This window comes from Malus sylvestris, chromosome 16 (assembly GCF_916048215.2).
Source record: "Malus sylvestris chromosome 16, drMalSylv7.2, whole genome shotgun sequence".
NCBI lineage: Eukaryota > Viridiplantae > Streptophyta > Magnoliopsida > Rosales > Rosaceae > Malus > Malus sylvestris.
The window spans coordinates 15,589,663-15,603,470 of NC_062275.1; the positions used below are offsets into that span (position 1 = coordinate 15,589,663).

The 13,808-nt window shown below is 34.0% G+C and overlaps 1 protein-coding gene and 1 long non-coding RNA gene across 2 annotated transcripts; one reads left to right on the forward strand and one right to left on the reverse strand.

Moving 5' to 3' along the window:
• Positions 1-7,545: 7,545 nt before the first annotated feature.
• Positions 7,546-8,998, reverse strand: LOC126606367 (probable membrane-associated kinase regulator 1). Its single transcript, XM_050273742.1, has one exon. The coding sequence runs from the start codon at positions 8,818-8,820 to the stop codon at positions 7,636-7,638; it is 1,185 nt and encodes a 394-aa protein (XP_050129699.1). The 5' UTR covers positions 8,821-8,998; the 3' UTR covers positions 7,546-7,635.
• Positions 8,999-11,234: 2,236 nt separating this feature from the next.
• On the forward strand, positions 11,235-12,003 carry LOC126606661 (uncharacterized). Its single transcript, XR_007617289.1, has 2 exons — positions 11,235-11,591; positions 11,685-12,003. It is a non-coding gene; the product is annotated as an uncharacterized LOC126606661 (long non-coding RNA).
• The last annotated feature ends 1,805 nt before the right edge of the window (positions 12,004-13,808 follow it).

Here is a 13,808-nt window from a genome sequence, read left to right on the forward strand (position 1 = left end):
GGCTCACAAGCCTCCTCACATCCCCTAATCTCAAAGCTCTCTCAAAGCTCTCACTCTCATATTCAGAGCTCTCTCTCCCCCTCAGAAATACAATATCAGTGTGGACGTAGCCCAAACCTTGGGATGAACCACGATACATCTTGTGTTATTTACTTTCTTGCAGATTTACGGTCGGATTTACGTTGTTCCAAGACCTCTGGTTTTGTGCATCAACAAGTATAAAATAAGATTTTGTGGTATCCACTAGTGTAAATATTTTAAATTGAAGATCAAATTCATTCAATGCATTCTTATAGGGTCGAGGAGTGTAGCTGTAAAAAATCATTAAAATCGGAGCTAAAATAACCATTAAATTGTGATTTTTCGTTTATAACTGTCGAAAACTTTTGTTTTGTTACGTAATCTATGAATGCTTGTTTTTTGTGATTTTTTACGTATGCAATCTCGAAGTGTGTACAAATAAGTTTGACGGTTGGATCATTGAAAAAAGTTTCGTTGGATGCATATCGCGTCAAAACGGTAGATTAAACAAACACTTAAAATTAATATTACAATTCCATTAAGTATAAAATAAGATTTTGTGGTATCCACTAGTGTAAATATTTTAATTTGAAGATTAAATTTATTCATTGCATTCTTATAAGGTTGAGAAGTGTTGCTGTAAAAAAATAATTAAAATCAGAGCTAAAATAACCGTTAAACTGTGATTTTTCATTCGTAACTGTCGAAAACTTTTGTTTTGTTACCTAATCTCTAAATGTTTTTTTTTTTGCGATTTTTTACGTATGCGATCTTGTAGTATCTACAAACAAGTTTGAAGGTTAGATCATGGAAACTAGTTTCGTAGAATGCATATCTCCGTTAAATTTGCCTAAATTTTGAAGTGGGAAAAGTAATTTGTGCTAAATTTTTATTTATATTTTTCAAGTATTGATTGAACAATATTTAGTTTGTGTGATGTCATTTTCATTGTACAATTCTCTTTTTGTTTCTTTATCGCATATTTTACATGGGTTAGTATCTATTAAACCAAAAGTGTAAAAATGATCTATTAAACCAAACAATTATTTATTTAATTTAAAAAAAAATATTCTATTTAAATACATATTATTTATTTATTTATTAAACCAAACAATTATTATTTTATTTTTTAAAACCGTAACAAAATTTTGGGGGGGAATTTTGGAGGGATTTTTGCCGCCATTTTGTTTTTGTCGGTTATAACCGACAATAATGAAACTTTTATGTTCATTTTTATTTTAAAAAAATTTTTATGTCGGTTTTAACCGACAATAATGACAATATTCCAAAATAAACCCCTCCATCTCTTTCCTTGCGCCGGTGCTTCTCCCTTCCCCCTTTTCTCTTCTCCTCATTTCCTTCTCCTTCTCGCTTCAATCACCATGGATGAACAAGGCAGAAGCTATGCAAGCTCTTGAGCACAGAGACAAACAAAGCGCTGTAAGTCCTTTCACATGCTTCCACCTATGATTTAATTCATGTTTTGCATGTTGGTAATGTTATTTCCCCCCCCCCCCCCCACCCTTCACCCACCCACACACACACACACACACACACACACACACACATACGCGCATTTGTAAATTTGTTTGAGTTGGGTTTTCATCCATTGTCCATATATGAAAGAACAAGTTGAAGAAATGAGAATTTCCCCATCTGTTCAAATGCCCAATCAGTGTGGACTTATTCAAAGATCCAGTCACTCTCTGCACATGCCAAACATACGACAAGTCGATTATCGAAAAATGGCTTTCCTCAGGTAATCTCTCATGTCCTGTCATAATGCAGAAGCTTCATGATCCATACATGGTGCCAAATCATACTCTTCGCCATTTCATCAATCAGTGGTCGGAGATGGTTAACCAATTTGATCCTCATTGCTTTGTATTTTTAGGATGAACTGTAGGAAGTGAAGAATATGGTGTACCTTATTAGCTCATTGCTGCAGAATCTGGTTCAAGCATGTTGGGTCATTCCGAGCAGAAGAAGAATGACGAGAAGAAGGAGAATGGATAATGTTGTCATGTCCTTTTTATATATATATTTTTTATTATTCATCTATTTGCTGTCGGTTTTATCCGACAGAGAATGGTCTTATTTATTATTAATATATTCCCTGTCGGTTATAACTGACACAAGTTCTGTCGGTTTTTATATTTTCTGTCGGTTTTATCCGACAGAAAATGGTCTTATTTATTATTAATATATTCCTTGTCGGTTATAACCGACATAAGTTTTGTCGGTTTTTATATTTTCTGTCAGTTTTATCCGACAGAAAATGCTATTATTTATTAATTATTAATTTATTATCTGTCGGTTATATCCGACACAATTTATGTCGGTTTTAGAGTATTTTCTGTCGAAAAATTCATTTCCTGACGCAGGCAATTCTGTCGCTTATTTTATCTGCCACTGCATCCACTTTCTGTCGGATTTTGCTTAAAATCCGACAGTAATATACGTTTTTTGTCGGTTTTTAAACCGCCAGTTATAGATAATTTTGTAGTAGTGAATTGTGACGAGAACACAAGTGGTACACCACGTGGAATAGGAGTGGTGGGAAATTTTATTTTTTAAGTTATTAACTTTTTAGCACACATCCCACCATTAGCATAATGACACGTGGTGTACCACTATGTGTACCGGTCACACTGAAAAATCTCTCATACTTGAGGGAGCCACTTCTTTTGTTCTTTCGATGGAGATAATCGAACTCTGGACGTAATCCAATCTACATCCACATTTACCAACGAGGAAAGATTGGCTCTTTAAATTAAGGAAGGAGTTCTTCCTCAAGACACTTTGTAATCGATTTATGAAACTTTGTGTTTATGACCAGAACCGTTCATATTATAAATCACTCTGTAAGATCATTTCCGCGAAAAAAAAAAAAAATTATAATAAGGTTGTTTAGTCAATCAACTGTAGCAAATAGATAATGGTTTATAATGGTTTTACGATATCCGACTATTTATTTTTATATAGTTTGATAACTAAACGATCTCCTATTTTATTGACTTTTTGCAGAGATGATCATTACATAATGATTTATAATATGAACTAATCTGATCACAAACACAAAGCTTGTGAATCAGTAACATCTTGAGGAGGAACTATTTCTCATCCATTGAGGAGTCAAGTTAATTCTTGTTTTGCCACCTAAGCTATCTCCACTCTCATTTTTAGTAACTTCTGAGTATGGATTTACCGATTGTACGGGGCTTCTAACTCAAGTAATTAAGAACATTTATTTTCGGTTTTTTTTTACTTGAAATTCAATATTTGATTCCCCCCCTAACTATCGATTGTTATAAGAAAAAAAAGGCTTATTAGTTGAAATGTTCTCTGAACTTGCCATTGAGTCTCAGTTTAGCCCCTGAAACTGGTTTTGTCTTACTTTACCCTCTGAAACTGATATTTTCAACTCTTTTGTCTCACTTTACCCAGTTCTGTAATGAAATGTTAAATTTAAGCATATTTTAGACATTTCAGTTTTTACACATTTATTTACCTCTAGCCTACACACTAAAAGGTCTTAATTTTATTTTTGACAACTCTAATTCAAACGCATAAATTTTGGGCATTTTTAAAAATAAATTATTCAATCAATAGAAAAATTCCGAGCAACCAAATCATTGTATCAACCAGAATAATGGTTACATTTGTTCGTAGAGTCATTTCACTTGCAAAACATCCATGTATTGGCTCGAAACTTCGCAATTGAAAAATATTCATTACAACAAAATCATAATACCATTAAGCTATCTGATCCAAAATATTTCCCAAACCAAAAAAAAATCATTTAAAGCAAATGTGCATAGTTTGAACAAGCTTATGCCTAGTGGAATCAGTGCTCAAAATTTTTTTGTTTCAAAGTGTGCACATTTGCTTTAAATGATTTTTTTTTGTTGTAGGTGAAATTACTCTACAAACAAATATAACTCTTATTTTGGTTGATACAATGATTTTGTTGCTTGGAATTTTTCTATTGATTGAATAATTTATTTTAAAAAAATGCCCAAAATATATGCGTTTGAATTAGAGTTGTCAAAAATAAAATTGAGACTTGTTTAGTGTGGAATAAACGTGTAAAAACTGAATTGTCTAAAATACCCTTAAATTTAACAGTCCATTAACGGAAGTCGGTGAAATGAGACAAAAGAGTTGAAAATGTCAGTTTCAAGGGGCAAAGTGAGACAAAACCAGCTCCAGGGGTGAAGTGGTAGTTTCAGGGGGTATTTCGACTAATAAGCCAAAAAAATATGGTATTGATTCACTTATATTATAACATATTATTAACTGATATTATAGCCTAAAGTATAAACTCGTCACTAGCATATAATATAATTTGAGAAAATTAGTAACACAATGTTGGCACGCCATGTGATGCTATGTGCGGTGTTAACCGTTAACAGTCAATTAATACTAAGTTTTGTTGTGACTATCAATCCTACATCAAGGGAAATGATGGACCTTGCATATACTAATGATAAAAGTGTAGGTGTAACAAGAGAGTATGAAGATCACTTCCCTTACTAATCTAGATTGCCTCACTCATCTCTTTCTTTTAATTAAGTATTTTACAAATGCATTCGCACGCAAGATAGGGATATGGTTAACTCAAATGGTGGTGATATATATATATATATATATATATGATCTATTAATTTGTGCATGTCGATTGCAATGTGATTATGTGGTAAACTAATTTAGGCGGTAGTTTAATTTTTATTGTTGTTTTTCTTTTCTACTGTTGAATTAGATCGATTGGTGAATGACTATATTTTTCTTAAATCATGAGTACAGGAGAACGATATTGATATATCGATCTAACTGCATGTGCATGTGCATGCAGCAAGCAACCCCCACAGAACTAGTTATCGTCGTCCTTGGGAGGCTGCTAGCACAACCACTCAAATGCGAGAGCAATGCCGAGGAGCATAATCATGCCAAATTAAGCTGTCCCTCCTGCTTAGCTTTACTGTTCAAGACTACTAGAGTTGTTCAGACATGGCGTTTTCCAATTAGTTCAAGTATCCTATCATTGCATGTAACAAAGTGAAACAACTAGGATATATAAACTATTTATCCTTTTAAACATAAATCATGTTTGCATGGCATTCTCGTCGTTTACCGTAACTAGGATATATAAACTATTTGTCCTTCCAAACATAAACCCTATTGCAATCAAAATATGTGCATATCAGTTTTTTTCTCCTTCATAAAGCTCAACATTTTTACTCAATTTTTTTAACACTCGTCAAATATAAACTCTATATAGTCGAGTGAAATGGTGTGAGTGGCCTTGAAAAAGGTATTGTTTTTGTCTGTACCATTATTTGACGGAAGGGTGAATGGAAGTGGACATATTTGCCAAATTGTAAGATAAATTGAACTCTGGGTGGTTAATGGTGAAGTTGTTTAGTTTGGGATGTTGGACTAAATTGAAAAACTTCATATGTCATTTGTTGAAAGTTTCCTTTCAAAGTTATTGTAAACCACATGTAATTACTCCTCTCTCTATATACATACATATACTTTAGGGCCTCTTAAAATATGGTTTTCCACTTGTCCTGCCAATGAGGCAATCGCACTTTAAGTTCACTATGCACTATGCATTATAACTCTCTCATGTTACAACGTGTGATTAGTTTAAGATACCGATACAAGTGACTTCCTATAAAAAACTTTTGCAACGGTTGATAGATACTATTCAAACTTTACATATATGGCCCCAACCCCCAAATACTGTACTAGTAGTAGTACGTGGTGTGAAAGGGGTGGCTATTGTTCATTGAGGAGGCCATGTATTATTTGCTTAAGGTCCACATGAAACAAGTTAGATTCAGAAGAGTGTCATCGATCTGACAAAAGACAATCTACCAGGTCCGAATTAATGTGATTTTGTCCACCTCCATGATTTTGTTTCTGAAATATTTGCCATAATAATCTATAAACTTGATTTAACTGTAAATGTGTGACATATACAAGCATAGTAATTAATTAAAATGTTGTTCTTGTTCCATATTCGTTTTGAAGAACCTCACCACACAACGAATGAATAAAAAACAAACAAATTTTTTTCTTCTTGTGCTGTTAGTATAAAGAGTTAAGATTTTGATAGGTTCAAATCTTTCATCCTACCGCTAAACAAATTCGCGGAATATCAAAACGCTGGAAAACAAACACAACTTAAAGGAAACGGTAACCTTACCCATCCAATTCCAACAAACATCTAGGGGCCTACTCTGTTATCTGAATTTTTTGTACTACTTAGATTTGAAAAAATGTCCATAAAATTGGAGGCTTGGCAGCTGCTTCCTGTATTAAAATATCCACCGTCTTTATCCAATCACGACCTCTGAAGCTTTACGCACATGGCTGACCTCAAGTCAAGCCTCAACAAACTGAAATGACCATGTGCCTAACTTTCTCCCATTTAATTTAATTTTCTAATTTTTCTTTTAATTATTTTAAAGCCAGAACTTACAAAATATTTTATGTGTACCGGAACACAAAGTATTACATAACGTATTATAATATAAGTAAACGATATAATTGATATGTTATATTTTAGAATATGCTTTCCATGTTACTGTAGTTATATTATGACATATGTTATATCGACTTATATAAACTTGATTCATACAAATAACTTCCAAAGGATTTTTAGCTAAAAATGGTTCCTGAGAATATTTTGGTTATTTCGTGAAATATTTCAGTTAAAATAAGAATAAAATGACAAAAATAACTTAATTTTTGTCTAAACATTTATTAAATTGAAAATATTTTGTCATTTTATTCCTTATTTAACAAAGATTTTTCATGGAAGAGTCAAAATAATTGATGGTGAACAAATTCAAAGTATCTATCATAGAAGAGTTAAAATGATTAACAGTAAACAAATTCAAAGTATCTATCAATTGACGGTGAACAAATTTAAAATTAAAATATAAAATATTATTTTGACTAAAAAGTCAATTTCCAAAATATATAAAAGTTAGAAACAGTCATACACATTTCCAGAAAAAAAGCTGATCCATAAAAGGTTATGACAACTGAAATAATCATCACAAACAAACACGGAAAAAGCAAAAGCCAAAAGCATAACTTCATGCTATAATAATTTACGTTTAAGTACAGTTTTAGTTTTTTGCGGTCAAATAATCGAAAAACCAAAAGCCAACAAACCAAACACAACCCTAGAAAAACAAGATTCAAGTTCCAAGGGCTAACATAACCAATTTTGATCGATTCCTTAATATTTGAGACCAAATCCAAATGAGTGTTTCCAAAATACCACCCATCACATGCATCATCTGAAAGCAACTTGCATGTAAAAATTCACTATTATATGGTGTTTTGATTAAATAATGTAATGATACATGAAGATTAATTTATATATGTTATTATATTATTAAATCAAAGCGTTATGATAAATAAATTTGTTCTCTGTAAGTTTTTTTGAAACCGTCATGTATGCAGCTAATTAGATGACCTCGCTCTCTCTTGGTAACAAACACAGAGATAAAAATACTTATAATTAACTTGGGATCTAATTAGTCATACAAATTAATTAATTAATTATTTTACATTTAATAATTAACTTGGATCTCAAATCTCATGACTGACCATGGTTGTAGTGCTCTTGCCATGAACCAAGGAGTTCTTGCAATGAGCAATTGCGCCTTGAATTGCACTCTGAAGCTCCTCCATCGACGATCTGTCCCCGTACGATGAAGTGCCACTACTAGGGCCACCACCACCCGAGCCCGTTAGACCCCCAGTGCGGGAAAGAATCCCCGAGTGGCTCGGAGATCCCCGCATTGAAGAAGGGCAGCTAGAAACGCACCCTCTCTTTCTAGGGTACCTCAGGTTACCGGAGAAGGAATGGGAAAATAATCCATGATTATTAGAGCCATAATCTTTATTAGTATTCCTTGCCGCCGTCGCCGTGCATTTGTCGGGTGTTTTCGTTGTTGTGGTCGTGACCCCCAGTCCTCCTCCTCCTCCCCCCATTTTTTGTTGTTGTTGTTGTTTTTGGGAGAATTTTTCATACAAGGGCTTCACCTTCTTCAAGTACTTACTAATAACCTCCTTGGCAGTAGTGCTCATGCGTTTAGGTTTCACTGCATTGTTAGATCCGAGCCCCGCCGTGGCGGCGTTGTTGTGAGGATCTAGAGTGTTGTCTTTCTGCACTTTCGGCTCCTTCTTGAACACGGAGGAGAATCTCGATAACGAGAAGTACTTCTTCTTCGAAACGCCGTCGTTGGAGTGGACGCTCACGTACTTATTGTTGTTGTTATAGTTGAAGGCGCGCTTGAACAACGACTCTTCGTTGTTTTCCTCCGTGACGGAGCTGGGGCGGCGGGAGGAGTCGCATGATTGGTCTGCCAAGAGCACGAGGTCGCTGGCAAAAGAGGAGGTAGAATCTCGTGACTCGTTGGAGGAGCTGCCGGTGGAGTCGCGCGACGTGGTGGTGTCGGAGGAGGAAGAGTAGGACGTGGAGGAGGGGAGGAGGAGGGTCCGGACCATGGAGAGGCGAGGGGAGAGGTGGAGAGGGAGGATCTGTCCTTTGTAGAAGAGCTCGTCGGCGGGGCAGACGGCGTTGGAGGATTTGCGAGGGGAGAGAGAGATGGTGAACTCGAAGTCGGAGGAAGAGGAGGAGGAGGAATGGAAGGAGTGGGTGGGTGAGGGCGGTAAGGTTTGAGATTTTTGGTGGAGGTGACGGCGGTGAGGGTGAGGATTGGGCTTGGTCATATTATTGGTCGGATCTTTTGCCGTGCTCAACGTCTCCATTTTTGGTGTGTTGAGCAAATCAAGTTACATGGTAATGATTTTTGTGAGTTTGATGAGGGTTTTTGTGGTCCGTCAATTTTTGGAGAGGTGGTGGGTGGTGTTTTGTACGTTAAAATTTGCGTGGATCTGGGTTTTGAAGCTCACATGGGATGATGGGTCTCCAAGTTTGAATTCTTATTTTTCTCTTCATCTCTTTATGGTTATGAGTAACACAAGTAACATTTTTTTTTCACCCCTTAATTGAATCATATTTTGTAGATTGCATGATACGACGATTAATGATTGTATTTTTTATTTAAATAATTAAATAAAAAATTTAACCATCAACAACTATATCATAAGATTACAAATAGGAGTTAAAAACATAATCTCCCCACTATTTTCCTAATAAGAATTAACAACTTGATTAAAACGTCCCACTTACATCAATAAAAAAAACATATATATATATATATATATATTATAATTTAAGAAAAATAATAAGATGATACAATGGTGTCCTGAATGAATGAAGATCCTCTACATATCCTCTTTGTGAGGATCTCAGGGATTCTTCAATCATGTTCGTTTATCGTAAATTATGCAGTCAATTTTCGTTATATACTATTTATATTCAATTTTAAATAAAAAATTTATAATAATTCCTGACCGTACAATATACAATTAATTGATATGATTGAATGATTCTTGATATCCTTAAAAAAAAAAAAAATCGATAGAGGATCTTATTCGTCCTAAATAAACCGAAAAAATTACTGCCCTTTCTTTTGGCTGACTGCTGTGTATGACGATAGCAGTGGGTACTGATTAGATTGTAAGGTATCACGTGTCTGAAACGTGAAAGGTGGGGTTTACTTCATGTATTTAGGTAAGGTATCTTTGAGTTAATTAGTGCATTAATCGAAGAAGCCAGGGTGCTGAAGGGCGAGCACCACCTACTTAAATAAGGCACGATATGTTTCAAGTTTATTTAAATAAGAAATAGTACGGTCATTCAGTACTACGATTTAGTTGTATTACTTTTTTATTTGTAAATGAGACGTCTTAAATTCGAATCTTGTAGATGATTAATTCGATACCAAATTAGATTGTTTATTGTATAATTTAAGTAAAATTTATCATTGTACTAAAAAAAAAATTAACCCAATAAGTCGTGACAGGATTTGTAAAAAATGGGTGGACCGAGCCTAAGGTATAGACATAATGGACTGACCAGTTCACGGCCCATTGGCCCGTCATAGGCCGAGCACAGCGTGCGGCCCTAACCCATTATGGAAAATCTCATTTATTCATTATTTTTTTCAATTACAAACATACATTTTAAGGTTAGTAAAACTTAATACTAGTTATATTTAGCTTAGTAATATGTCCAGATAATTTTTTAAAATTTTTTAAATAATTAAAAATTTAGTTTTGCTGAAGTCGACCTGTTTAATGACTCAGACAACACGATATAGGTCCTAAAAGGCCAGGATTCGAGGGCTAGGCAGGGTTAAATATTTTATTAATTGATTCGGCCCAAGTACAAATTTTTTATTAAATGAGCCGACTCAAACGCGACCTAAGGTACCGTTTGGTACGGATCGGGATGGAACGGGACGGGACGGAACATGATGGAACGGATGATATAATATTGAAAAAAATAAGGAGAAATTTTGTCATAAAATGTTATAAATTTGTGTTCCACGGATGTGGAACGAGTCGGTCTAGGGGAAGAGGTGGAACGAAAAATCAACCAAATTTCGTCCCATGGGACAACCCATTCCACAGTTTTTAGGCACACCAAACGTGGAACGGAACGGCTAGTCTCTTTCCGTCCCGTCTCGTCCCACGTACCAAACGGTACCTAAGTCCACGTGAGACGACCTTAAATGGGCCTAACCGCGTTTGCACCTCTAACCTGTATTAGTGAGAGCATTGCCACTGTATCAGTATGTTGGACGACGGCAGGCTTGTGTGATCACTATAATCGCTACAATAATACAGTTAATGTGGTTGTGTGTGTGTGTGATTTTAAAACGATTAAAAATGCCAAGTAGGTCGTGTTTGATCCAACAGAATCTTCTCCGGATCATTTTGGTAAGGATCTTTGGAATCCATGAATCGTGTTCGTTCATCATACATCGTGTAATCAATTTTTTTCATGTACTGTTTGTGTTTAATTTTAAATAAAAATATTTAAAATAATTTTTGACCGTACTATATACGATAAACGGACATGATTTATGAATCTTCAGGATCCTCATAAAGAAGATCTGGATTCGTGTTTAACAATAATGGGTTTAAAATGATTAATGCGAGGATCTGGATTCGTGTTTAACAATAATGGGTTTAAAATGATTAATGCGTTTACAAATAACCAAAAGGGTTTATAGCAGCTTTTGACGTGAAAAATTGAAAGTGATTATATCACAAATGCACTTTTCAGGAAGCTTCTTCAAATGATTTAAAAAAGAAAAAAATTGAATGAGTACTGCGACATCATCATATATACTAAAACTGAGTTTCCCCGGCACTGTTTATCATCAGTGTCCGGACAGATTTGCCCTCGGTTTTTCCTGTGCTGAGAGTGTTCTTTCGACTTTTCTACAGTAGAAAGTGTGTTTCGCCCCTTTTCTTAAATTTGCAATTGGCAAGCCAAAACCTCATAGTGTTCGTTTATTTTGCCGTTTGGGGTTTTGCCGTTGTCGTTTGATTTCTACCCAATTTGTGAGTCTGTGTGGGAGCGGCCTATCTTCAAATCATGGTGAAACAAATTTGATCGAACTCAGGTAGATTTTATAATAGTTTTATTTGAGTTTTAATTTTCGATTTTTGTTACTTTAGACCAAACCCTAACCGTTTGGTTTTGGGATCAATTGCAGTTTTTGTTATCTCAATTCATAAATCTCTAATTGAGAGAGGATTGGAACGCTGTTGATAATCTTTTGGGTGTGTTATCTCTGCTTCTATTTATCCCAATTTTAATATGTAATTTTTGGGTGTGTTATCTCTGCTTATGTTTATCCCAATTTTAATATGTATTTGGAAATATTGGATTAAAAGGGGTTTGTGATTTGTGAAAACAGATGAGTCAAATGACTCCAATTTTGTAAAGTTTTCTGGTTTTGGTTTCTATATAGAAAACAGGAAAACTGAGAGGGAAATTATGATATAAAGTATTAAGTTTAATTGTGATTTAAATTTTTTTATGCTGTTGGTGGATGAACCCATGTGTTGGTCGAATTGATGGATGTAAAAAATGAATATGGAAAGGTGTAAATAATTGGAGGTTTATGGTATTTTGCAAGTTTTCTGTTGGTTTGTCAATGTTTGTGTTGTTGTAATTAAGAACTTAAGCAAATAAATCATTTTCGGTTTCTGAATAAATGATAGTTTACAAAATAATCGAATATGCTTAGCAAAACTAATTGCTTACAATAGAGAATCACTATAGATGTTATTGTAATAGGTTAGTATTGCTTTTTGTCGTTAAATCATATTGCTGCCTTGAGCTGTGGTATATTTTTGTTTTTCAAATTTAATTTTTTGTGATTGTCTTTTGATGGATATTTCAGGATTTGAGAGAGTGGGTCTGCTTTTATGAATTATTTCATTGCTTCGTATGATTTTGTTTACATGGATATCTTAGAGCTTAATTAGAAATGTATCTGATTGAAATTTTTTGTTAAAATGGAGAATTCTTAAGGAGGTTTGTGAACTGATTAAATTGGATAAGAAACTATGTTTTTTTTTACATTGTTGTCATAGGTTAGAATATAAATATGTATCTAAATACTTTAAGAAGAGCATAAACAAGAGTTTAAGGTTTCCCTAATGCCAGATGTTAAAAATTGGTTTCATGAGGATCTAGGTCTGAGTGTATTAGAGTGAATGAATGACAGTTGTTTGTAATTGGTTTTATGTTAATGGTTAGGGTCATGTGGTATCTAATTAGATTCAGATTTGAGGATGTAAAATTAAACAGTTTATGAACATTAGAAATCAATTTTTTAAGGCACAGAAAATTAAAGCTATGGATTTTGTGTTTTTTTTTGCTGTTTTTATTACTCTGGGATGTTGATTATTCTTTTTCGATTGGTCAAATTTTTTTTTCGGGTTTTTTGCATTAGGGAATTATAGATGTGTGAAGTGGGATGTTATCATGGTTGACATGAGTTTGCTGAGTTTGTTCATTTTTATGAGTTTCCTCAGTTTTATACAATTTACTCAGTTGATGACAGTTAGTGATATTTTTTTTTACAGGATTTGGAAAACCTTAGTAATTTTGGTTTTCAAAGTATTTTTTTACTAGCTTTGGCCGTGTTTTGTCCTCAAGGTAACTAACTTAAACTTCTGCATTTATTTATTAAAGCTTTAATTGTACTGTTTTGTTTTCGTTTTCTATTATTTGAGTTAATTTAGTTTTATTCTTTGCATTATGTTAAATTAGAATGCAGTTTTAAATTTAAAATTGTGTTTCTGTTTGGTCTTAATGGCATCTGAGTTATTTGTGCATTGATTTTTTTTTCCTTTTTCACAAATTTGTTTTGCAGTTCATTGTTTTCCAAATAGCTAAAATTGTTTGTTTTCATGATGTCTAAAAAATCTCTAAATGATCAAATAAGTGATAGTACAAAATGAAAGCAATGCGTTGATAACAGCCAGTCTAATATAGTTCTCGAATGTGATCACCGATCCAAAAGAATGTGTAGAGCGCATGGTTTGCAAAATTTTGAAGACGTTTTATCCGCACCTAACATGTTTATTTCTCAAAATTTATTGGTTGAACATGTGTTTTTCTCAAGCAGAGTTTCTGTTGATCATTGTGTTGCTAGATCCGTCAACTATAATGAAATTGTGGATTCCACCGTGTTTAGAAAACAAATGTACACGTGTGATCAAAAAGAGAAAAATATTGTTAATTTGTCAAATAATATTGAAAACAGTATTTGAAAAATCTCAAATGGAGAAAACGGTGCACTCATGAACAAGGGCCAAGCCTTTTT

Excerpts from the sequence above, each read along its gene's own strand:
- LOC126606367 (XM_050273742.1), bottom strand. The coding sequence starts at position 8,820 with ATGGAGACGTTGAGCACGGCAAAAGATCCGACCAATAATATGACCAAG.